The sequence below is a fragment of the Diadema setosum genome, chromosome 4, assembly GCF_964275005.1.
Source record: "Diadema setosum chromosome 4, eeDiaSeto1, whole genome shotgun sequence".
Taxonomy (NCBI): Eukaryota; Metazoa; Echinodermata; class Echinoidea; order Diadematoida; family Diadematidae; genus Diadema; species Diadema setosum.
The window spans coordinates 9,696,004-9,723,488 of NC_092688.1; the positions used below are offsets into that span (position 1 = coordinate 9,696,004).

Genomic DNA, 27,485 nt, shown 5'->3' on the forward strand with positions numbered 1-27,485 from the left:
CTACAAAAATTTGAATTCGCATGAACGCTATACTGAACACAAAATATACAAAAATAAATAGATGTCATGCCAGCAAAAAATTGTGGGACACGCCTAACCACCTCAATACCAAGACACACCCCTCCCCTCCTCACCTCCACTCCTCCTCCCGAAGCTCCTGCTCTTTCTTGCTGGTGTGTCTGATCTCCTCCAGCATCCTCACTGCCTGGGAGTCCACGTCTTTCTGGCCGCTGCGCTCCTTCTCCAAGACCCGCTTCAGTTTCTGTTGGAAAACAGCAAAGTTCCATAATGGAAAGGCTGCAAAGGTTTATGTCCCACGTCAACATGCCGAGAGTTACAAAACCCCAAAATCTTGATTTATTTTGATTTCAGCCCTGATTTGGGATTTCAAGCGTAACTTGTAAAGGTAATGAAAATCTTCAAAAGGGATGAATACACACTTTGCAGAGGAAGCAGTTTTGCATAGCACTTCTGCAAAACACACAATCCAATAGCTCTTCATTTTTTAGTAAGGTTTGTTTTGGTCGGGGGGAGGGGGTGGGAAATGATGGGTAAAAAGAGAGATTTAAAGTGAAGATTCTGTTTAACCCATCTAATCTTACCGTTAATTCAGACACGGCTTCAGTCAGGTCCCTCTCCAGCACGGTTTTCTCGGCCTGTACCTGCTTCAAGGCTTCAGCCTTCTCCTTCAGAGTCTTACTGATGCCATTGTTCTGCCTCGTGAGGGCGCTATGCTGGCTCTCCAGCCGACGGCAGCGGTCCTGCAGCCTCTGGTCAGGCATGGTGCTGGTGTCCAGCGGTGAGGAGAGCGTGGTGTTCAAGAGAGACCTGTGTGCATAAAAATGGTCGCCACACCTGTTAATAAGCATCACCATGAGTCTTAATATTTGTAACCCTACCACTGCCACATCAAGGCTATCGAGCAAGGCTATCACCATTCAGTGGCAATGACATTTCTTTATCCTAAAAGTGGTCTTCAAGTGGTCACTCAAGAACATACAAATGCATTTAAGCTTAAAATAAATGAGTCACACTGAAACTGTCTACACAATGAAACATATCAAGAAAGATGTTTTAACTGCTCACTGCCAAACATGAAGTGAAATCAGGGAAGGGAGGTCTTATATTCCTACATGCCTATCCCCATCTATGAATCAACTGATGGCAAATATGGGGGGGGGGGGCTTTAAGAGGATGGCTTGTATTTCTAGAAGAAAACCACTTTCGCTTTGTAACACACTCCATCACATCAGATCTGGTATTATTAACAAGAAAGCATCAAACACAAATAACCAGGAAAAAATAAAATAACGCTCACTTGTTTGTTTTCTTTATATTCTAAATAAATATGTATTAGCATAATAAAAAAAAATTAAGAAACTTGAAATTGATCGAGTTTCATTTTGCATGAGGTAAAATGATGTTTTAAGTTACAGAGTTAAGAAAAAAAAATATAGGGAACTTGAAGCATTTAACAATGTCAACAAACTATTTCTTTTCTGTGACCTGGAAGTGAAAGACTCACATTTCTGATGAACTTGACCCTGTGGCTGTCTTGGTGTAGGTGAAACCCACAAAGGGGAGGTCATGGCCTGAAAAGCCACCTCTGTTCCTCATCAGGACACTGGCATTGTGGCTCCGGGGTTCAACGGGATCAAACTCGTCAAAGTTGGAGACGTCGTCCACACTGCTGACAGTTGGCACAAACGGAGGCACTCCTGCAAGTCACATGATAAGAAACAAAACAGAAATATGAATTTAGTAGATAAATTTGACTCTGGTATTGCAAAACAACAAATTTTCGCATGCATAAAACTTTCGCATATTTCAAAAGGTGCCAAGATTTGAAAAAGTAAATTGCATGCAAAAGTTTTTCTCTACCCAATGCACTGAATGCCAGTCCCCGATTCGCCAAAGTTTCCTATGCTGTGAATGTTCCTGAAGAAATGACTTAAGTTTTTCAGGCTTTTACATTCTTTTCACATTATAATACGGGTTCTGAAAACAAACAAACAAACAAATCTAACCAAGCAAAGTGACAACTAAGACTAGGCAGAAGACAAACTGATTTTGACCACTTCTGCTCTGGCAATGATTGCCATGACATAAAGTTTCAAAAAGGAGGGATGCTGAGGTATGAACATACAGTATAAAAGTTCATGAAATGAAGCCTCCCCAGGCAATAAACTTTTGCAGCACCTAAAGGGTGCTAACACATATGCAAACAGAAAAATGAAACCAAATAATGAGTTGCACTATCAAGCTTGTCCTTAGCGAGTTCTCATTTGACAAAATATAGAGCATGATGAAGATATGATTGCAAAATAGAATGTACATACACAAAGAAAGTCTTGTCAGCAATACATCAGGTGTAAAAAGTTTAGACAAGTCAAGAGGTACTTCACCATGAAATGTAGACCACATTTAATTTACTGGGATTTAATTAGTTGTTAAATGAAAATTTTAGATTGAAAAGGAAATGTCATTTGCTATTGAATAAAGCATACACATGCTGCTGTGACTGAGAATTCATCAGGGATTCAATACACCAACATAGACAAGCTGTTGGGTTAGGAGGTATTATGCTTATAGGAACAAACCATCTCTGAGGGTTGCCCATTCGATGCCGCTGAAGAAGGCGTGGCATCCAAGCCCCTCGTAGCCAATTCTCTCTGCCCTGTCACAGAGCAGCTGCTTAATCAGACTGGCGGCCCTGGGACTGATGGCTGGATTGGATGGGAAGGAGAGCTTCCTCTAGAGATGACAAAACAATGAAAAGAGAAAAAGGAAGATATGAAAACATTCTGGCAATCTGAATGGATTACCATTTCTTTCTTTCTTTCTTTTTGTCTCATGATTTGTTTCAAATTTATGCATACAGAAGATGTGCCCTGAATAACTGAAGAAAGAAGCAACAACAGAATACAGCTAATTGTAGGTACACAATTACATTTTGTAGCCGTTGCAGTTCATGAAGTGGTATAATTTAGGAATCGCAAACTTGCGAGCTCTCAAAACAGATGATCAGAGCCATGGTCAGAGTATAATATGGTACATTTGGCATGATTTGAAGAAAATAATCTGTGTACAAGATACTCCTAGGAATCACAGACATTGAAGTAGAATGAACTTCATAATCAAGACGGTTATAGTAACAATATTACAATGGAAATGTCCTAAATGTACTTTCATATCTCTGTTCAATCATGGTGTGTTTTCAATATGGTACACATAATTTTACAGTGCTTCTCATTGCCGTCTCTTTTAAGAAAAAGAAAAAAATAATATTCCAAAGAAAACGCATTACATATTTTCAAAGATTCTAATATTCTTTTTTCAAGTGTGATATCATGAGTGTAGATAATATAAATAATAAAAAAATGAAAAATAAATAATAATAATAATGCTAATAGAGTTATCTATAATGCCCTTTACCAATCGGTCTGAGTGACTATGCACACGACATCCCTCACCTTGTAGTCCATGATGTTGCTGTAGGTGACCACCATGGAGTCGCTGCTGAATGGAGTCTTCCCAGCCATCATCTCGTAGGCCACGATACCCAGCGACCACCAGTCGCACTCCGTCCCGTACTGGCTGTCGAGGGAGCCGTTCAGGCTCATCAGCACCTCGGGCGCCACGTAGTCTGGAGTCCCCACTGGCATCTTGGACAGGACCTGATGATAGGAGACAACAACACACCATAGATAGGCATGACGACATATCTTGGTTTTTTTTTTTTCTTTTACATAGACATGACCAACATGCTGATGATCACCAACAGGAACAAGGATGATGGTTGTACCAATACACGAAACACCCACATTTATTCAAATGCATTCTGAAGCAGTATCACAGCAAGATGTAAGCTATTTGCTTCTGTTTTCAAGCATTTTGCTGCAGCATGACATGATCCATATTTGAAGCAGAGTGGGGTAAAGTGGCAAACAAGGGAATTGTCCGTAATCATTTGACAATTTGAACAGTATCTAGTTTAATATTCACTGTAGATGACATACTTTCTTGCCTGCCTGTACTTCAACAGCTGAACTCAAATATAAATATAACAGCAAGATGTAGTTGACGAGTATTGTTAATGACACTTGAAATTTTTGTTGCATTAATAATGGTGATGTTTTACATAAACAACAAGTGTTATCAATCATGAGATGGCTTGATAGGATAGAGTGTCTAATGCATTGGAACAAGACAATTGTTCAAAGAAGACTCCAAACAAAAGATGGGAGCCAGACCACATGACTACTCACCGTACCATCTTTACCCAGCTTGGCTGACGAGCCAAAGTCAGCCAGCTTGATGTGACCGGTTCGATCCAGGAGGATGTTGTCTGGTTTAATATCTCTGTGAGAACCATGCGAGAAATGAACAAAAACAAATGCCCCCTTGGAATGATGCAGTACATTCTTAATGAGAGATCATCACACAACAATACATGCCATTGCTCGCAGAAGTATGAGTATTTTGTAGTAACTTGATGTTCATCTGTTACACTGTTTGTAACGAGAATTCTAATGTCATTGTAAACATGTCAGTTCTGTCTTCTTTAATAATCTCGTTTCTGGAGTAACAAATACACTACTCGTCTACCTTAGTTCTTGCCAGAAGACAAAAAAGGGTCAAATACAATACTGTATAATCTGCTTTCCAAACCTGATGCTTTAACTATCTCCTCGCTGATCCACCCCCCCTCCGAAAAAAAAAATACCCCACACCCCCCAAAAAAAGAACAATATATAGATAGATAGATAGATAGATAGATAGATAGATAGATAGATAGATAGACAGATAGACAATCACATACACACCTGTGTATTCATAAGTATAAAAATATGAGGGTCTCAAAGGTTTTAACATAGAACCCACACCTCCTTAATCATAATCCCAAGGCACCCAAAGGTCCCAAAGGTTGCCTCACCTGTGCACATAGCCCATGGTGTGGAGGCTATGAATGGCCGCCACCAGCTCTGCCAGGTAGAATCGGGCCATGGGCTCCTCGAAGACGTCGTCGAACCTTGCCAGGAGGGAGAGCAGGTCGCCGCCGGGGTGGAACTCCATGATGAGGTAGAGGTTGTCGTCGTCCTGGAAGGCGTACTGGAGACGGGTCAGCCAGTGGCTTGAGGCCCTGGCCATGATGTCACGCTCCTCCTCATAGAAAGCCACCTTCAGTGAATGAGAGAAATGATATGATGTTCATTCATGACGATGGAAATTTGTTTTTCACTGGTAGACAACAAAAACAAAAAGAATAAAAAAACAATTAGGGAAAACATCTCCTTCCAATACCTCTCAAGTCAATCAAGGAAAATTCATGTACATCTCACCAACACAGTCACAGGTCTTCTCTTATGTCTCCAGGGTGCTAAAAAACCTATTTTGCTACCTGCATCCTGCATTATGTACAAAAACAAAGGCACTTAGGTTATTTGTAAATTGCACTATTCCACAAGTATCACCTGGCACACCTGACATTAGATTACATCACCCAAAGGAATGAACAAGGATAAACAAACAGCATTTTCATCTTTGCTAATGATTGCTTTGAGCTTTTTTACCAGGATATAGGTACAGGTGACCAATTAACCCAATATCTCATCAAGAGAAGCAAACATATGCACAAATAGTATCCTCCTAGCTAATCAAACAAATAGTCAAAATGCTGAGATAGCCAAAAATGCTGATGGATTAGTGAAATGAAATAGGCGCTGTGCTGTCTTGCCATTTCTGAAAAATGTTGTGCATGGCCACTGAAAAGCATGTATGGCTTCATTTTTTATGTACTTGACAAACTGTCTAAATCAGACTCACATTTTCCTTGGAGAGAGTGTCTGCCTTGTGCAGTACTTTCATGGCATAGACGTCTCCAGTGACTTTCTCTCTGACCACCTGGACCTGGCCAAAGTGACCACGGCCAATCACGTCCTTCACTTCAAAGTCATTGATACTAATCTGGAGCTTCTTCACTTCAGAAACTGTGTCCTTGACTGTTGAAAGAGTAGGTGGATGAAGTGACAGCACAATGTACAAACATTGTTGGTCAATTACCGACTGACAACACTAAAGTGTTACCAAGAAAGAATGCATATGTATTTCCTTTTTTTTTAATGTTTCATAATTCCCAACTTGAATCATATAGCAATACTTCATATAAGGGATTTTTGCTGTTTCCAGGCAATATATGTAAAATTTTCTTTCAAGCAGTTTTGATTCAAAAGAAATAAGTAGTCAGACCTATCAGCATATTTGATTTACTCCAAAACATAAAAACCTGAGTTATATTGTAAATTTAAAATACTTTGTAGCAGAAGCATAAAAAAAAAGAAAAAAAAATCTATCACAACTCAAAGAAGCACATTAAAAAAGTTCAATATTACTACAACAGGTGTAACAACACATTCCGACTCCGAGCAGTATAAACAGCAGAAGTGACTTGGTATGTCAGTGGTGAACACCAAAAGAAATACATTCTTCCTATTTTCATTCTAGCCATTTCTATCCCTCACGCTTCGCGCTTATCTGATTGGAATGGTAAACACGCAGTAGGTTTTCTATGTGATTTTTTCCCCCTTACACTTGGTAACAAAGGTAGCAGCATGCTTGTTTCTCATCAGCTGCTCTTGACTGCATTCTCCATAGAGGGCCAGGAGAGCATCTACAAGGCCATCCCTGCTGAGGTGGGTGCGCAAGGCTGTGGTCAGGACGCCTCTGCTTTTGCTGAGGAAAAGCTGGTTGAGTTTGTTGGTGCGCTGACCGAGGGGTTCCATCTTCTCAGCCACAATCTTTCAACTGCTTTTCTTTTCTGTGAGGTAAAAGTTTAATAAATGCATATGACATATAAGAACTGCTACGCATAACAATGAAGGCGGGGACCTTGTGCTCCATGAAAAAAAAAGACAAGCAGATTCATGCTGTAAGTATGGAATCGATGGAGTTGGTTGGTTGGCATCGCATCGGCATCATCGACATCGATTCACGTAATGGCTCAATCATAAATTTCTACACCAATTCAGTTCGGGAAACCCACTCACAAGGGGGGCCCCTCCTTATAAGTAACCCGTCCCCCTTATAAGTAACCCCGTCCCCCTTATAAGTAACCCCCGGGGCACCCCTTATAAGGAGTCTCCGCGCTTTTTTGCAATGCAACGCGAAAATGAAAGGACTGCGGCAATTCGCTTGATTATGTCCATAAAGCTTCACAAGTTTCCTAGTTACTCACGAAATTTGAGCAAAATCGGTTTGAGGCATCATATCTAAAATCATGGATTTAAATGCGATGTCAAACGACCCATGCGAATGCTGAAATGCGAGCGATTACTGGCGTGAGTGTCGCCAGGCGCGGCGGCGCGGCAATGCTTGAGTGCAGACGTGGCGACTGAGTAGGCCTACGGAGAATCAGTCGCCACGTCTGCACTGGCGACACTCACGCCAGTAATCGCTCGCATTTCAGCATTCGCATGGGTCGTTTGACATCGCATTTAAATCCACGATTTTAGATATGATGCCTCAAACCGATTTTGCTCAAATTTCGTGAGTAACTAGGAAACTTGTGAAGCTTTATGGACATAATCAAGCGAATTGCCGCAGTCCTTTCATTTTCGCGTTACATTGCAAAAAAGCGTGGAGACTCCTTATAAGGGGTGCCCCGGGGGTTACTTATAAGGGGGACGGGGTTACTTATAAGGGGGACGGGTTACTTATAAGGAGGGGCCCCCCTTGTGAGTGGGTTTCCCGAACTGAATTAGATCTACAGCCACCGTCCGTACAGGCAATGGGCAATTGCAAAGTCTTATCAATACTAGACATATATTACTGAGTTTCATATCATGATCATGTGCAGATGTGGGATGCAGAAACTTCACGCTGCTTGCTTCTCAGCTCAACTTACTTAAAATTTTACTGTATTTAATGGACACTGACACAACAGACACAAAGTTACATGCATGGGACTTATTGCCCACACGCACTGCATAGTGCACTGTGAATTCATGTTTTGTGCGAATAATCCGTTGCAGCATGCATTGATAAACCTTGTACCAATACATGTAACTATACGCATCGCTAAATAACAGTTCATTAAAATGTATATTTTCATATGCAATATGCTTACGGTTATGGAGATCCTCTATTTTAAATACATTTCTTTCCCGTTAGCGCAGCTGTTTGTCGTTCTCAAATAATCCGCCTACAGTAGAAGCTCGTTGCTGAAATGAAAGCAAGGCCGTCATTTGCTGCTGCATAGACCCTGCTTATGAAGCGGACTGCGTGATTGGTTGATTGGTCGGTTGCTACAGCACGCATGCGCATTAGACTTTTTGCGCTTTGCTCCAGTAAGCCTAATCCAAAGAGCTTATAAATAATGAGTGAAGTGGGGAGAAAAATCTCTTTAGCCCAATCCTAATCTCATAAACACAGGACTGGTATAAAAGATTATAATTATGAAAGAAAAAAAAATCATTTACTGTATAACTTGATCAAAAAAAAGTGGAAGAATCTTCGTAATCTACTGGTATCAATGTTTTAGTAGCCGCTTCATGGCCATTCTGAGGGTGGAAATCTCTCTGCAACCATGGACCTACATGCTGCAACTAAAGTTTTTTAGTCGGATACTGATTTTTAACCTCCACCGAGTGCATATGAACGTTCCTAATATTTTTTCGTATTGTTGGTTTGCTTGTCAGTTAATTAGTTTTACAGATTGGGATGAAATTTTCAGGACAAGTTGATAATGACCAAAGGACATAACAGATAATTAAACCTTACCGGTAGTCACCCGCAGCTTGGTTCTTGTTGTTTTTGCCGTTTGTTGTTTGGGGTTTTTTTCTGTTGTTGTTGTTGTTTGTTTGTTTGTTTTTTGTCGTTGTTTTTTATTTACATTATCATTTTTTAACATTTGGGAAATAGGATCATTTTCAGCATGTGTATATAAACACCATGATAAGTAGCCAGATTACACAAACAGTGATATCAATGTGATCCCGAATGCTACACTTACGGGTATAAACAGGCTGCTTGAGGGTCAAGGAATTTGTGCAGATGATATAAATGTATGACTATGATATGCGATGGATATCACTTTGTTGGTGGACATGAGCTGCTCGACGGAGAATTGCCTCTCAGAGAGTGCTTTTCTAGTTTCAATCCTAATAACTTGATATAGAAAGGGTATATAGCCTACATTCTTTGTAAAACCAAATCAGTCCAGTTACTTTAAAAATGTCTTTTAATTCATACAGATAATGTAAAATCTTGTCAAATATCTCAAAACTTGTGAAAATCATCTTGAGAAACTAAGTTTCTATCATTTAGTGCAGATATATCTGTAACCATTGATGTAGGAGCTTTGGTACTTATGTTTATTTACAAAACACTTCAAGCTTTCCCACGACTAATGAAATGGTGCAATGGTCATTCAATATTTCACAAAATGTGAAGTAAATATCTTTGTCTTTGGATTCTGGACTGAAAAATGAAATAAAGGGATGGTTCAGTTTCGGTGGAGATGAGAATTGGGCTTTCCACTTTTTGCGAGATGCACGTACCAAGAAAACACTTATGAAATAGCACAGAGCATACCATTCTAAGAGGAATTCAAAGTTTATTTGATGAAAATCAGTTTTGTAATGGCTGAAACATCCAAAAACAAAGGAAAACAAAGCGATTGTAAGAGAGATGGGTCCCGCTTTTGACTAAAATCGTTCTATCGGGAAATCTCAGCCATTTCAAAACCAATTTTTTTCAAATAATTGTTAAATTCTTTGTGGAATTACATGCCCTTTCACATTTCAGCAGAGGTTTCTCGTTATCTCAGCAAAAATGTTAGAAACCTGAAGTTAGGTCTCAACTAAAACTATACAATCCCTTTAATGACAGGATTATGTTATCGTAAATCATGCGTGAATGGTTTGATAAATACATATTATGACATTGAGTTTTCAGTGTACTCTGCTTTAATGTCTTGACATTTTTTTTTTCACTATCCTAAGATTAATGATTTCCTGTACTCCAAAAAGAATGAAAATAATTCATTTAGATGAAAGTTAAAAAGTTCAAAGTTCAAGATATTTGAACATCTATTCTATAAATCCACTTGATGACCCAGACCGGTAAAAAGTCTATCACTCATATTAATATACATGTATAGCATTCTTTAGGCTATACGGGGTAGTATAGCATGTAAGGTACTAACAGTCATGTTGTTGTTGTTGTTGTTGTTGTTGCTGTTGTCGTTGTTGTGAGCTGTTGTTTCCTTCTGTTGATAAATCCCTGCACTATATTTTGATTAATGATACTTTCCAATAATATTGTTTCAGTAGATTCTGACTGTTATCACATAAAAATTCAATATAAAGATATAAGCATGACACAAAAGTGATTCTAAATAGGGTATATACGACATAATCATGACATTTTCTCAGCAAGTTTTAGCTCTGATGTTTAGATGTGCTAACCAATCCAGGATAGTTTGTTGTTGTTTTTCAATCCAAAATCCCGGAAATCTTTCTCTGTAGGTAGCAGTAGATACGCCTATTTCCCTGTTGTTTTGACAATTACCTTGTAACTTTTTATTCATTCTGTGTAGCAATGTAGTTCAATGTGAAATTCATAATAAACTCAAATGTAACTAATAATGAATTATTAAACACGAGATAATCTGTCAATAAGTGATATTGAATCTAATACTGTGCTACTTTTTGAATGCTGCAGCACTGTTTTTGTTGTTTGTTTTAGTTATGAAATCAAAATCACACGGTTTTATATGACAAGGACATAATTTTTCTTCAATTTAGAGCATTATTCTTGGGATGAAAACGCACAAACACAACACACAACGCACAATACGCACAAACGCTAAAAAGCATATTGTGTTCCAACAACTTGAACACAAGATCTTATTTTGTTTCTTTTTTAGTTACGCTTCTAATCACGCAAGTTCACACCGTCTGTCTGAAGTCCTAACAGAACAGAATAGTCTAAATCAAATCTGATACAGGGACAATTACAGTTGAGTGAAAATATGCATAGTGTGAATGGCAGATCTCAAAAATGTTACTAATAAAAATCATCTATAACTTCTTAATTAGGATGCTCCAAAGTGCACGTATAAATAATAAATTATTGTACAAATTACTGTTCATGATTATTGCGTCTATTCATAATTGACTAATATTGTTCTGACATAATTGGGATATGTATATAGCTTTATATATGGTATATAAAATATACGATTGAATACCAGACGTCACGAATGCATAAAAGTGTACGGGAATGCATTATTTACACTGATGTTACTGTTTTCTTGTCGATAGCAATTGTACATCGACCCTTAAGAGGGATTCTAGTCCAGTTATAAGTTAGTCTAATAAGAAAGAGTATATCTTACAAGTATAACGGTGAAAATTCGATCTCAACATTGGATGAAAATAAGGGAAGCAAAATGAATTTGTGAAGTTTCGCTTATTTCTGCAGAACAGCTCTCGTACAGTTGATATGGATATGGAAATGGATGAGCTGATTATGTCATCACCCTACAACTTTCCATTGATCGTGTACAAAAAATGACCAAAATTAAATGTTTGACGAAAATTCAATGTTTCTGTTATCAAAATGTAAACATGTTATTATTAATGATCAGTTGTATACCAGTATTTGAGACTGGTGCGTAAAGGCGTTTGAATGGAAACATGAAAAATAAGCATTTTATGCCCAATCTATACATATGGCAAGTTGTGAGGGGATTTCATCATCACTTTATTATTTGCATATTCATATTGACCGTTCAAGATCTGTCTTCCTTTAAAAAAAAAAAAATCATAGCTTCCTAAATTTTTATCCGACTTTGATCAAATTTTCATTATTATGCTCAGACAATCTTAATCCTTCCTTTCAGACAACTTTCAACTGCACGGGTATTCCCATTTAAGTGATAAATTCCTACAGACGTCTATCGACAGTAACTTTTAATTAGAGGGGCATTGTGACAACACAGTGCTTAAGGCTGATTTCTTCTCTATAATGGTTTTAAATGGTGACAACAATTATCATAATTATACCCAATGTGTCTGACTGACGAATATTGAAAACATTCATTCATACAATTATTTTTAATTTCATACTGTTATTGTTCCTTAATGTGCCCGTTGCTGGATCACGTAACTCGTGGCAAAGATATCTGTCTCATCTTTATGACTTGAAAAATAAATAAACAAACGAATTGTTGGTGTTTACAATCGCACTTCACGTCAGGGAGTATACATTTCTTATTTTCATTTCCCCTTTTTGAGTCAAATAAAGTCAATCCTATTCGAAGATTCCTTTATTGTTGTTGCTGTTGTCAACAAAACCACGTTTTCGCGTGACTGCAAAACAGCATGCGGTAGATAAAATCATAAGAAATGTTGTTTTTGGTTTAGGCCTAAGTTTGAGAGTGTGTTCCGTACACCTGTGAACGATATGTGGATAGGCCAAAACGGAAACGTGGTTCTCCACTTTTGTTGTAGACACACTGGAATCGAACTCACTTTCAAATCGTAAAGTGAAGAAAATGGTATCACGATATCATCATCATCTGTCCAGTCTCCCCACCTTGAAAATAGATACAGATGTATAAAGGAAATGTAACATCGGAAACAAACAAACAAACAAACAAAAAAATCTGATTGCACCCTATGCATCTCTCTACTTCCTTATTTTATGAGTGAGTGCGCATGACCTATTTGTTTGCCCCCCCCCCCCCCTCAAAAAGAGAGAGAGAGAAAAAAAAGTAGCAGCTCTTGGCTTTCTGTAGTTAGTTACTCCGAATGAGTAGTTAAGAAGAAAAACAGAACATCAGTTTTTCCTCCGATTTCGCAGTAAGAGGCGCGACGGTCAATCCGCCCCGCCCCCTTTTACGTAACATTTCTGCGTGCACCACTACCCTCCACACTGTGTGTCCATTGTTAATAGCTGGCGCTAGCACTCTTTCCATCGAATTCAATACACGATGAACGTAGTCGTCGCAAAAGTGACAGCTTAGATGTTCCGGGATCGTCTTCAATTTTTGCCGGTTTACATGCCCTTGATAATGATTTGATGCAGCACTATGCCTCTGTTTAAGAGGAAATCAGGTAAGTATGATATGAATTCGCGTGATGGTGGTCATACCTGTAACATTTCACCAAAATACACAATTTCGTTCGCTGTGTGATTGTGTGGCGGTACACCGCGGCCAGTGAAGTGTAGTGCGCTAATAGCTTGCATGCTCATCTTGGGATCTGTGGGAAGTTCATACATTGTTTACAGTAATACAGATGATGCATGGTGGTGGATAGCCGCCGGTGTTTAGCTTAGGTTAGTCGTGGGTTGAGATGAGCTAGCTGTGAATTTCGATTGTGTTTGATTCTGTCAGGGCTGAGTGCTACTGAATACACGATGAAACATTTTGTAGCGAACTTTAATAACTGGGAGTAGATTTTAGATTTTGCTCATCATGTGGACACAATTTGTACTGCAGCGAATCGTAGGATTGGAATTATCAATCGTACATTTTCTACTTTCAATGAGAAAGGATTTATTCAAGTGTACAAGTCTATTGTTAGACCGACATTAGAATATTGTTCGTCAGTGTGGCATCCTCATTGGAAGAAGAATGTTGTAAAAGTAGAGAATGTACAGCGTCGAGCTACCAGAATGATTCGTCCACTCAGACCTTTGAGTTATACTTATGAAGCAAGACTTAAACACTTGAAATTGCCTTCATTGGCAAATAGACGGCATAGAGCCGATATGACAGATCTTTACGATTGTGAATGAGATTGATGATATGAAGTCCTCAGATTTTTTTGAGTTCTCAGTTGGAGGAAGGACGCGTGGTCATAAATTTAAGATACTGAAGAAACATACAAAGTCCAAAGTGAGACAGTGCTCTTTCTCTCAAAGAGTTATTAGTGAGTGGAATAAGTTGCCATCATGTGTAGTTGACAGCCCATCCGTGAATAGTTTCAAGTCTAACCTAGAGAGGTTCTGGAGTCAAGACAAGAACAAATACAAATGTACAACCCCGACGGGATATTTCTTTGTCCATGTTATACTGCACAGCGCCTAATAAAAAGTTATTAATGTCATGTAATGACGACACCGAGGGGCAAATAAGTTAAGTCTAACTTTACGCCCACATCCAAGGTATGTTATCCAAGGTATGTTAACAGGGAGTAATTGGATCTACATGTATTTTATATTGACCAGTGCAGTGGCAGTGCAGTTTGCTTGCAGTTATTTGTTGTACAGTAGACTAGATTCTAGATATTCTAGATTGATAAACAGTTGACGAGTTTAGGTATTATTCTTTGAAAGTTTGACCCCTTCGATGCTGAATTGTCTACTTTTTTTAAAGGCCAACAAAGGCAAAAGCTAACTGATTTTACACTTGCCACTTAAAGCTCCAATAACCATACGATGAATACGATATGTCGATAGAGTCTAACAATCAGGCAAGTTCCACCTCAAAGCTAAACTGCTTAAAGCTCATACTTGCACAACAATCAATATCTGCAGGCTGCCACAAATTGTAGTGGTTTAAAGCAAGCTGCTCTGAATTTGAATAACGTTAGATAGTTAGGCCTATCTATAGCGCAGTCCAAGATTCGACCGCCGGTTGTATGTAGAAACCTATGCTTTTGGCATTTTGCGCGCTGGTAAATTTAGGCATGGGTGCTGGTTTTTTCTTACAATAATTGTTATTACAATTTCTGTAGTTTGTTAGCATGACAATAAAAAGTCTTATCTTTGTAGTAAAACATATAACATAACTCATGTTTTTTCCCCCAATAATGCAATCACTTGACCAAAATTAATCACTTACATCACAATTGTAAGATCTATACGTGTATATTCTATGTGAAGCACAATACATCTTTTGTTATTGTCTCAATTATATTGGAGGTTACCAAATGAATACTAGCTATTCATTGGGACTAACTGTTCCCACAAGGATAATGTAAAATATGTAGATTGTTGCAGCCATCTGGTGTGATGTGTTTTTGACAGAAAAGCAGCCCCAGCAGCGTGTGGTGCGACAGAGCTCCAAGCCGGAGAACCCAGCTGTCAAAGGCCTGCAACAGAAAGGGGGCAAACCGACTCATCAACAGGCCCCGCAAAGCGGCCGCCCGAATGCTCAGTCCCAACATGGCAACTTCCACCATGCAGGGGCTGCAGCGACGACAGCAATAACTACGACCGGCCACGGTCAACATGGTAGTATACCAGGGGGAGGGGCTCCAGGCATTCTGGGCCAAGGACCGCCCCAATCCCCTCCAGACCCATCGAAGGCGGATATCATCGATGACGGGACGGCAGCTTTGGCCGCCAGCAAGAGAGGAAGCGGTATGGAGGTGAAGCGGATGATCAGTGACGAGGACGATGCTATGGGGGATTTGGGTAAAGGTGAGTTGGGCAGCAGGAAAAAAAAAAATCAGATTGTGCACAGATTTATCACATAGGCTATTTACCTCATTCTCAAAATCTTCCTTCTGGGATTTTTCTTTTTTGTGTGTGTTTTTGTTGAATCAGGCATTTATATCTGCCATAGCTGTTATAGTATACTGTTTGTTTTGCATTTACAAGGTATAAAGAATGTGAAACAAAACAAGGTTCAAGAAGTTCAGGAAGGAATAAGCATGAACTTAAAATTCGCGGTTTCATGAACATTTAAAAGCATTATTTTAAAAAAAGACAACAGTAACAACAACAAAACTACTGCAACAATGATGGGAACAGCAACAGATGAATTCCTTTTCTCTAATGTCACTTCAGGCATTGGAAAGATAGAGCAGACGGACCAGCCCATCAATCGGTCGAGACTGTGCAAGAGCCTCAATGAAGTCCTACACGACAATGGCGCACTCCCCTACTTCATCCAGTACATGGCGTCGTGCGACAGAAAGCAGCTTGTGCAATTCTGGCTCGCCGCTGAGAGCTTCAGCAATGCTTCGTGGTCGAAAATGAGAACGGACTCGATGAGTGCCGGCACCGGCACGATGGGAAGCCATCTGACAACGACAATCCCCGAAGATCGATCAGAAAGTGATGATCAAAACTGCAACACAAACTCGTCCACTTCCAGTCGGAATGGAGCGAGTGTGCCTAGTTCAAAAATGGATGCCACAGAGCGAATCATTGGAGAGTCTAGGAATAATAATGAAATTAGCTTGCCAAGTGAAGGGATGAAGGAGGACAGTGCACTGAGTCGGATGAACAGTGACGGTAAGGTGGTGGAGCCGACGATATCCCCAGTGAAGGAAGTGACTCAAAATGCTTCTCCTTCCGGCTCCCCAACCAAGTCAAAGACTCACACGAGAGCCATGTCAGACTCGGCCGTCGGAGTCGGGAAGATGTTCGGTGGAAAAACAGAGGGAGGGTTCGAGCCTGGCCACCGGCGGAATAACTCCTGGAAGGAAGTGGATCCAAGGACCGGTAAATTCTAAACCTCTTCATATTTATCTTTATAACACGTAATTTGCCATTATCATACATGAATAATTATGTCTTGTAACATACTGTCCATATAGCATCCAGCACCAGGGTATGTTATTGAAATTTCATGTTTCATGTTTCATGTTTTAACTTATAATACCCAATATTCGTGCTTCTCTAGATACATGCTTTAGGTACACAAGGGAGTTAGCACAACAATGATTTTATTGGCAAGAGATTCAGTAATATTGCCTGTAGGTCAGCCAGCCTGTTGCACTTTTTTCTACTCCAGATTAACAGAGAGAAATTGTTGTTTGGTGTGCTGATGTACTTTATACATCTAGCAGTAGAATGAGAAGGAAAATCTGTGTGCAAAAATTGGTATCTGTGTATTGTGCTAGAACAAGTTACATGAATGGAAGTAAAAAGAACAGAGAATTCATGTTCACAGAACCTTGATTTCTCCTTCGATTTTGTAAAAGCAAGAGGGATTTGAATAAAAATTTTACTGCCAATTCCTCTAATGTCAACGTGATCTTGGTTCATTTCATTTGACATGTCAAGTCCAAGAAACCCTGTATATATGTAGTTTCATGCTGAATCTTGTTTTACTTCTTGATATTCATTGTTAGTGTCTCATATGGTAGAATAAAATATTTTGTTCAAATTGAAGTATATTTGGGTCATATATACCATTCTTTAATCAGTTGCACAATTTTTAGAAGCCTCTGTTAATATCTTCATTTATTATCGGTCCTTAAATTGGCACACTTGTTTGATGATTAATGTACCACATTAGATTTCTTTCTCAGTTTGGATGAGTTTGGTATTCCAGATTTGATAAAGTCAACCAACTCAGTCTAGTCTTTTGCTGTTAAAAGATACTGCACGCAGTAACCTCAGAGTTGCCAATTTGATGAGGACAAAAATAATGATTATGTCTGGACCAAAGTCACCCCTTGACTTGATTGGTGTGGTTAACACAGTAAGCTTGCAGCATCCACTACCAAGCACTACACCCATGTCCCAAGCCCCTAATCATATTTCTATTTCAATGTCTTGAACACAATTCTAGAGTTACTCATGGTCCTCTATGCTGTGCTTTTAGTGTCCCTCACTGTAGAACAAATGGGAATAGACAAAAGTAGTGATTTATTCAACTGCAGTAAGACAGTGTATATCTATCTTGCAAAATCCTTAAAGGTGTTTCAAGAAAGATATGTATGAATGCAGGAAGTATGAGACTAAAATCTCTTAGGGAAATATTTTGCAAGGTTCCTGGTTTCAGTAGGATGTTGTTTGTGCCCACTTTGTGGCATTCTCCATTTCCATGTAGACATGCCAATTAAATGCAGATTCCTGTCAAAGCCATAATATTTGCATGTTTAGTTTTTGATTCCCAAAATAATGAGAATTTTAACTTTAATATCTGCCATGCATCTGCTGAATGCCATTTTCATTGATGATGTTTCCTGTCTCTGATTTTTGTTTTCTTTGCCTGCATGATGCACAGCTGTAGAAAGAGATGCCATCAATATCTTCACGAGATACATCTGCAAGGATGCCGTAGCTCCCGTGGGAGTCCCGGAACAGATCCGATTAGATATCATAGGTGAGTAGCTAGCTGGGCCAGCAGTACAGAGCCCTCTGGTGAGACTGTTTGAGATTCCCAATTCTGCTGGTTTCTGTAGATTTCAAGTGAATTCAAGACAATTCTGAATACATCTCCTCACTGCTGAACCAATTTAGATTTTGTTCCCCTTAGACACTTGAATCCGTGAATTTCAGATGGAATTACAGAAGAATTGTAGTAAGCAAGGGAGGGTGAAGCATTCAAAAGGGGACCTCTCCCTTTAACTGTCTGTATCCAAAGTGTTTGTTTTGTATTGTTTTGTTTTGTTTTACTATGAAGGCGAGGAGTATTTCACCTGTGTGTCAATCTGACTGAACAACAAATAGATGCATGTAGTGTGTAGTGCCTTGTAAGATTTTGGGGTTTGAATTATAGATATATATTGCTTGTATTTTGAGACCTTCACATATTTTACTAATTGTGATACTGATTCCATTACAAAAGAGTAGAACTACATATTATGTAAGTGCTTTAATCATCCGTGGAATTAAATTTGGAATAATAGATTTTCATCGTGGCACTGATTTATAAGTTGGCCATATAACTAAAAATGTCTGTGATATTTCATTCTTTACGGAATCTGCACACATATAATTTCAATCATGACAAGAATTATCTATGGACTGGTCTTTTAGGGAATTATTCAATAGGTTATATTTTGACATTGTGATTGATTGACTTCCTTGGTTTGCTTTTGTGTACCTAATCAGGCAAAATTTGTCCCAAAGATGGACAATTCGATCCTGACAGCTTCAAAGATGCACAGAAGTATGCATTCATGCTGATGGACAAGCAGTAAGTTTGGCTTGGAATTTCTTTGTCAAACATTGGAGCGTGCAAATATTTCATAGTCTTACTCTTTATGGTTCCAGGAAGTGCCTTATTGGGCCCTTGTATGTGATATCATAAGAGTAAAATACAGTCAGTCGTTCCTGCATTGAATACCTTTTACTTATTATGTGCAGTGAGGAAGGCCCAAGTGTACATTTGGTCATTATTACTAACAAAGTAAAATGTGGTTATACAGTTCACTAACAGTTACAAGGAGATAATTAAAGCAAGTTATTACTGATTAGAATTTTATTTGATAAAAGTGTTTCTCAAGTTTATGTGGCAACATCTTCTCTTTTCTTGTAGTGGATGTAATTCTTACAGAATGAAATCTTTCAATGTAATATGTCGATCAAATCCTTTTAAAAGGAGAATTAGATTCTCAAAATTCAAAACTTTGATTAGAATAGATATTATATGGGTGCTGATCAGTGGAGAGATGTGTTTCATTGTCCATCACATTTGTTTTCTTTGACAGATATTTCCAGTCATTCCTGAGGAGTGAATTTCATTGTAAATACCAGATTGATGTACTGACCAGTGGGAGAGTCTATCTAGCAGACATCCTCTACAATGACTCGGCCACATTCTACTTCATGGAGGTAATAAAATAGTAAATTCATTATTGAATCATTATCATTTCGTGTCCTTCTAATTTAAACTTATCAACAGGTTCAAATCAAAATTTGAAAAAAAAAAATGTAAGAAGCAGGCAAACGTAATTTCAGGGCTAAAATTTTTTGGAGGGGCATCACATTTGCTTTTATTCAAGTTAGCTTTATTATTGTATGATGATGATTATTATTATTATCAGGGTTATTATCATTACTTTCTTCATCATTATATTGTTTTCATTCATTATCATCCATTATCATAATCATTATAATCATTGCCAGCATTATCATTGTCATCATTGTCATCACCATCATTATCATTGCTTGTTTTGCATTCATCAAGGAGTTAATGTTTTTGATGGCGTTGGTTTGTTTGTTTGTAAAATGACTCAAAAAGTTATGAAAAAATTTTGATGAAATTCTCAGGTCATGTTGATATTATATGGCACAAGGAACCGATAATCAAATTTTAGCAGTGATCCACATCACTGTCTGGATCCTATGAGTGGAAATGTACTACTTTGTAGAGGTCGCTGTGCTTTGTCAAGTTGATGTTGTTATCATGAAGCATTGTTGCCATGGTGATTATTTACCATTTCCAGTACCTAGAGCAAGAGAATGCCGTCCACCTCCTCCAGTTCTGGCTGGCGGGAGAAAACTTCCAGCAGCACCTCCTGTCTCAGCAGGGACAGTACGACCCGGTGGAGGCTCAGAGCGATGCCATGGTGCTCTACGACAAGTAAGGCCACTCTGTCACCATTGTGGGGACCTTTGCAGCACACACACACACACACACACACACACACACAGAAATAGACAGTTGCGTCATTTGATCGTAGGACTGATAAGATGTCGATACCGACGTTTGTTTTTCATATGACACTGTTGATATTTTGTCATGTATCTTCCAAGAGAAGATATATCCTGCAGAATGTTCTTGGATGTATTGATATTTGATCTTCTCAAATAATTACAGGAAATAATTACAGGGCACTTACTCCTGAAAAAAAAAAAAAATTGTATTTTCTTTTCTTTTCTGAAAATGGTTCATAAATTGTGTTCAGGACATTTAGCATGCCATGAAATGGAACTTGTCCTGCTCTTAAATTTGAATTGATTAGCTGGAATTTTTTTATGCTATTGAATTCAAATTGATTAGATAGAACTTTGTCATGCTATTTAATGGAATGTGTTTAAAATTAACTGTACTAGTTAATGATAAGTTTTATCTCAATAGGACTGTAGTTTATAATATGATTTGTCATCAAAGTAGTGTACTTTCAGCATAGTTGCAGTGAATGTGGAGCTGTCCATTACAAAATCAGTACATGTCAGTGTTCTTATTAAATTGACCATGGGTAATTATATTCACTTGAGAAGACCTTACGCCTCGTGTGTGGAAATTTCAAACATGATCGTTTTTCTGCTCACTCTGTTAAACCAGGTACTTCTCCCTCCAAGCCACCAACCCCATCGGCTTCGATGACAACATCAGGTTTGAGGTTGAGAGCAATATATGCAGAGAAGGGGGTCCCCTTCCCACATGCTTCGCTGCTCCCATGAGGCAGGCGTATACCACACTAGAAACTGTGAGTACAGAGATAACCACTTTGGAGCTGCAAAAAATGGAATGGTTTGGGGAATGAGGAAATGACAAACCATAGAAAATTACACTGTGACTTTAGCTATTACAATTTTGCTTAACAGTAAAGGTTGGTCACTATTGATTAGGAATGCATATCCAAGATTCTTTCAAAGCTATCTTTTGACAAATTTCATATTTCTTATTGCAAAGACATATTTTAGACATACTGTAAAAGTGGAAATATTTGGTGTGAGTAATATCTTGCATGACTAATTTTTTTGCACTTGGCCTGGTGAATTAATTTTGTGTGTTTTTAATTCTGTGGAATAAAAGATGTAAAATATTTTCACACATTAAAAGCAAATATATTTGCACACTTATATTTTCATGCTAATTTTGTACAGTGGACTCCCGTTATAACGAAGTCCTCGGGACCGGCAGTTTTCTTTCGTTATAACGAAATTTCGTTATAACCGAATGAATAAACAATAAAAATACATAAGAGTTGATAATGTTGCGGCCCTAAATTTTATTTCGTTGTAACCGGAATTTCGTTATAACCGTGTTTGTTATAACGGGAGTGCACTGTATAACACAAAATGCATGAAAATTTCCGCACCCCTTTTTCACTAGAAGAAAGGTTTGTTTGTTATGCCTCCGCCACGAAGTGGTGCCGGAGGCATTATGTTTTCGGGTTGTCCGTCCGTCCGTCCGTCCTTCCGTCCGTCCGTAATGAATTTTGTGGACAAGGTAACTATCAAAACTCGTTGAGGTATCCTAATGAAACTTGGCATGTATGTGTATTAGGGGGTGAAGTTGTGCCCATCAACTTTTAGGTGCACATGCTCAAGGTCAAAGGTCACAAGGTCAAGGTCAAATACATAAAATTTCACTATTTCCACCATATCTATTGAATGCCTGAAGATATATTCTTGAAACTTAGTGTATACATGTATTACGCAATTAAGATTCTCTGGTGAAAGTTTGGGTCATGAGGTCAAAGGTCAAAGGTCAAAAGGTCAGGGTCAAATACATAAAATTTCACTATTTCCACCATATCTATTGAATGCCTGAAGATATTTTCTTGAAACTTAGTGTATACATGTATTACCCAATTAAGATTCTCTGGTGAAAGTTTGGGTCATGAGGTCAAAGGTCAAAGGTCAAAAGGTCAAGTAAAAATATTAAAACTTTTTTTTTTCTCCATACCTTGGAAAATTGTTCAAGGTATCTTCATGGAACATAGTATATACATATACTGACTGGAAGTGATTATCTAGAGAATATAGGGTTCATGGGGTCAAAGGTCAGGGGTCAAAGGTCAAGTGCAACACTTCAAAATTTTACTATTTCCCTCCTATCATGCAATGCCAGCAGGGTTATTTTTTTTACACTTGGTGTATGCATACATATGTAACCTAATAGAAATTCTCTGCAAATTTTTTTTTCTTCTTGTTTTGCCTCAAAGGTCAAAAGGTCAAAGATCAAGTGAAAGTGCTGAACTAACTCTTTCCTCCATATCTCGGAAGTGGCTCAAGTTATCTTGAAACTTAGTACATATTATGCATGTTCTACCTGACAGTGATTATCTTATGAATTTTAGGGTCAAGGGCCAGATGATGGTAACAATTTACTATTCAATTCAGAAATTGCACTTTTTCTCCACACCTGTACCTTGAAAATTACTCGATGCCTAAATGTATGAATGGGTCAAAGTCGAATTAAAGTCCTTAAATCCCTAGATACATGCTCTCCTATTCATCCAATTAAACCTAGGTCAAGGAAGGTGAACATTCAACACATTTGTGACAAACTTGTCATTTCAATATTTTGCCAATTTTGTGAAAATGTAATCACACATTGCCCACATGTACTATCTAGACCCATTGGGAAAATCATGCATTATGGCGGAGGCATACCAGTCGCCAAAGCGACATTTCTAGTTTGGTATGAAATCTTAATGCATTCTAACACCTTATACCATGCTTAGTATACGGGACTGTGGTGTGCATAGGGAAGAAATTTGTGAAGTTGAAACCATGCCTGGAATGACTTCACACAAGATTGATAAATGGGAAGGAGAGCAAATTGAATGGGGAGTTAAGTAGGAGAAAAGATGATCTGTCACATTTGTGCTTTTGGTCCTTAAATGAAGAGAAATCAAGTTTGACACATGGAACAGTAATACCTGCTGATAAAGGGAAAGCTGTTGTTTAAAATGTGCAGGATATTTGCATGATGTTCTTGCCTCAAATTTGAAGATTGACAGCAATAAGCTGCCTCAAACAAATTCATATTTTGTCCCAACTCAACTGTAAAGTAAGCTAGTATTTTGTAAATCAGTAAGTGCCATAGAAAATAATATGAAAGAAATTTGAAGTAATCCCCATCATGTTTTGTTTTTGTTTGTTTGATCCTTGTGCAGATGTATTTCCAAGGATTTCTTCAAAGCGACCTCTATTACAAGTTCCTGTCTGAGCTCATCAATACTATAAAGAGTGAACAGGCACAGGCAGCTGGAGGAACCGGTTCCATTGCCACAGCAATTGATGACGACCAGTCGTCCACCTCTTCAGATCCGGCAACGAGAACGGCACCACGCAACACACTGCTTGCAGAGGGCAACGTTGTCAAACTGTTTGAAGGTGACATGAACATTGATCCTGTCAAGTTTGATCCTGACTCCCTGTGGCAAAGGAGTAAACCGCAGTAAGTGATTGGTTCATCTCGTGTGTTGTACAGTGGGTTTTCAATTCAAAAAACAAAAACAAAAAACAAAAAACCAGACTCACTTAGCAATGTCTTTTTGTTAAAAATGTCAGCACCATTGCCAAAATGATAGATGTCATGTTTATCTCATGTGCGTAGCTAATTCTTTTGTTTTGATGTGAATTTTTTTCCTCTTTGGTGTAAATTAATTTCATGTGATGACTTGTAGCACTAAAAGCAAGGGGGAATGGTGTAGTTTAAACCCTCATCACTCATTTCTCTAGCATTTGTAGCCTATGTGAACATGTTTATCTTAAAATGATGTAATTATATTAAATATACAAGTAAGTAGCTTATTACCAAGTATTCCATGGCAATGAAAAGGTTCTTTTGGTTTGTTTTATACTAATAGAGTATCATCTGTAGGGATCAGGTGTAATGTTTGTACTTCTTTATTTAAGTTTTTTTTTTTTTCGTTTTTCCCCATGTGTGTATTGTAAATGTAATATGAGATCGCCAAATCAAGAAATTTTACAGAGTATTTGTTTTATATGGAAGAGAGGTATTGTAATCATAAGGTTTTGCGAACATTTGTCCTTACACAAATCTGATTGTGCTCCTCCCCCACCCCTTACCCTCTTGGAACTCACAATCTCATTCAAACAGGAATATGATGTTTGGAAAGGTCAACCACTTGGGTCAGTTTGTGCCAGAGTACGAGCCCGACCCGGAGTCCCTGCAGAAGAGGAACTCATCCACAAAGTTTTCTCTCAAGAAGCTGGTTACCAAAGACGAAGACAAGGTGTGTAACCATAATGGTATTATTAGTGGTGCATTACAATTTAAAAAGATAAAGAGCCCTCCTTAATATCTTACTCTCTCTATTCCTCTCTTATATGTGTATGATATCTGTGTACCAAGTTGTCTATCTGTCAACTACCTTTCTATCTATCAGTCTATTCATATAATTATGTATTTGCCAATCTATCAGACAGTCTTTCTATCATTCTTTCTCTTACCATATTTCTATCTTTCTATCATTTTTTCTCTCTCCATATATCTATTCATCTCTGTCTCTCGTAAATACTCTTCTGTGTAGCTTTGTTGTAGCTATGAATGATTTCTTTTTATCAGAAGAAATGCAGCATCCAAGTACATCATGCACCAATTTATTTGTTCAGCAGTTGTAGTATACACTGTGAATAATTAAACATCATTATGGGGTCCCACATACAGACCAGGTGGTATGGCTGTATGCTTCTCTCTCCAGAAGAGCTGTACTGGATATGCTATATGTATGTGATCTCACAACTTTTCTCAAACGATCCATGGGACATTGCTGTCCCACTGAAGTGTACCGTCTCTTTGCACACTCCTATTAAGCATGTACGTAAATGGATCTCCTTGTCTTTGAAAAATATTTTCTCAAGGCAGTGGTGCTGATTAATGTCACAGTGTGATACACCAAATTTTGAAATTCAAGTATGTAACAAAAAAACTGTATCGTATGAAATCATTATATCAAAATTATGTCTTCATCTTGCATTGCACAATTCTTTTGCACACTCTTAATATGTTTGTAGATGATGTGCTCTAGAAGAATAATTGCTTATGGCAGCGATATTGATTATCATGTCATAGAGTGATATGCACAATGTTAAACTCTATCATAAATGATTACATCTCTGATGGACGAACATTTTCATCTCGCACCAATTTCTTGACAGAGCAAGGAGGAGATGGCCCTGAAGATAGCTCAGATGATCATCAATGATGTCAACATGCAGACCCAGGGTCTGGCCGGAAGCGACATCCCGTCCCCAACCACGGCCCGGCCAGGGAAGCTCACGGGATCGTAGCACAGGTGGGGACTCCAGTGGCCGAGTGTAGCCCCATGCAGGTACCTGCCAGTCCTGATGCTAGACTCAAAACAAGCCCGCCTCTCGCATCTCAGGTTGCGGAGCAGTCACTATTAATTACCTGAATGAAGGCGGGCAAACCTGCAGATTGAAGTCATGCTGTGGAGTTCTACGCTTTGCTATGGCATGGATTGTTTGGAATGCATTATTCTTGTCCATTTTCCACGTCTCAAGGAGAAGACACCGTGACTGCCGATTGGAAGCGTAATCAAACCTCCTTTCTAGTGATCCATTGTTGCAATGTTATTCAGAGCATCTCCAATGCTTGCCTGCAGTTTGTGATATGCTCACAGTGAATTCATGTAGAGTGAATATCAGCGATAGAATACAAAATATAAGAAGCGTGATGAAGATATATAGCATTACACCACAGATTTTTTGTTGTTGTTGTTCTCAGAAACATCATCATTTATTGTGTCTGTCATGTGATCTTATGCAGTGATGCATTAGAAGAAGAGATGATTTTATTTTAGTCTTTAGGGTTGTCTCTTATTTTTAGCAGTTATGTAGTTTCTACTTTGTAAAGTCATAAGTTGAAAGTCATCTCAGTATTGTCAAACCTATCCCTGCCCTTCCCCACCCCACCTTACACCTGGCAAAAAAAAGGAGAAAAGCAAAATGTAAAACAAATGCAGAGAACATAATAGAAATCGGGAATTAACAGACAATATTTCACTCATATGATGTATTCCTCATAGAATAACCAATTCCTTTTCACTTGTTAACACTGTAGGTTAGTGAAGAATAGAATGAAACGCTTGTGAAGGCAATCAAAGTTCATTACTATACATATGTCACAGCATGGAACGTATGTGTGCTCTGGTGTATGATTCGTGTGATTGTAGCGTTTTAATAGTATGTTATGTAACATACAGGAGTAGCCACCAACACATGTTTGTTATTGCAGAGGTACTCCAAGTCTGAGGACAGATTGAATAACTAGTTGTTGAGTTGTTGAAAGGATATGAGGTGCATATCACTATAGATATGTGATAATGTTTTACCCTCTAAAAGCTCATGTTCAAAATGCAGGAGTTTGTGATCTTCTTGCGATCTCTGATTTGCTTTGTGTCTTGATGCTGTTGTGCTTGCTGTTGTAAAGATATACTGCAAACATGGACATTTTCGTAGTGTTGAAATTTTCGCTTATTTCGCGCAACCAGAAACGAGCGCGAAAATAAAAGCACACAAATATTCTTGTTTGCCATATGTTTCAGTAGTTGATGTCTTGATTCCGCGAAATTAAAAACACACAAAACTCTTCTTATCCATCTGAGCGCGAAAAATTAATCGCGCGAAAATATCCACTTTAGTTAACAGCACAGTATGTGTTCCATTAAAAGAAAAGAATAGAAAAGAAACAAGAAACAGAGTGGTCTGTTGGTATACATATACATGTATAAAACAAAAACTGTGCAGGGCTGGTTCAAATACGATGATGTAGAATTACATTTTTTTTTTTTTCACTAGGACTAACACACCGTGAGATAGTAGCATGCAAGCAAGCCAAAAAATGAATAAATGAAAACCAATAATATGACTGCAGTGGTAGGTCAGTGCTAAGTGTCAATGTTCTTTCAACAAGGTTCCATTTTGATTGAAAAGCAATATCAGTGAATATGCTATGGATATGTGTAAAATACAGATGTTTATTTTGATATCATAGCACGAAGTGGCAATGCTGAATGGGCAGTTTCATAATTATCAGACTTTTGCAAGTTGCTTGCCCT

At 38.4% G+C, this 27,485-nt stretch overlaps 2 protein-coding genes across 2 annotated transcripts in view; one reads left to right on the forward strand and one right to left on the reverse strand.

The window, feature by feature from the left end:
- Window positions 1-8,183, reverse strand: part of LOC140227481 (citron Rho-interacting kinase-like) — a 43,210-nt gene extending 35,027 nt beyond the window's left edge. Inside the window, exons 1-10 of the mRNA XM_072307883.1 lie at window positions 8,126-8,183; window positions 6,590-6,817; window positions 5,827-6,002; window positions 4,937-5,181; window positions 4,269-4,362; window positions 3,474-3,677; window positions 2,601-2,754; window positions 1,526-1,718; window positions 603-828; window positions 135-262 (exon numbers count right to left, since the gene is read on the reverse strand). Of these exons, the coding sequence (XP_072163984.1) occupies window positions 135-262; window positions 603-828; window positions 1,526-1,718; window positions 2,601-2,754; window positions 3,474-3,677; window positions 4,269-4,362; window positions 4,937-5,181; window positions 5,827-6,002; window positions 6,590-6,782 (1,613 nt within the window). The 5' untranslated portion in view covers window positions 6,783-6,817; window positions 8,126-8,183. The remainder of the gene's footprint in view (window positions 1-134; window positions 263-602; window positions 829-1,525; window positions 1,719-2,600; window positions 2,755-3,473; window positions 3,678-4,268; window positions 4,363-4,936; window positions 5,182-5,826; window positions 6,003-6,589; window positions 6,818-8,125) is intronic.
- Window positions 8,184-13,012: 4,829 nt separating this feature from the next.
- LOC140226846 (A-kinase anchor protein 10, mitochondrial-like) lies at window positions 13,013-27,019 on the forward strand. The gene is made up of 11 exons (XM_072307275.1): window positions 13,013-13,121; window positions 15,040-15,435; window positions 15,805-16,464; window positions 17,978-18,076; window positions 18,808-18,892; window positions 19,407-19,530; window positions 20,145-20,281; window positions 20,987-21,131; window positions 23,553-23,836; window positions 24,503-24,638; window positions 25,564-27,019. Exons 1-11 carry the CDS (start codon window positions 13,097-13,099, stop codon window positions 25,693-25,695), a joined length of 2,223 nt encoding a protein of 740 aa, XP_072163376.1. The 5' UTR covers window positions 13,013-13,096; the 3' UTR covers window positions 25,696-27,019.
- Window positions 27,020-27,485: the final 466 nt, after the last annotated feature.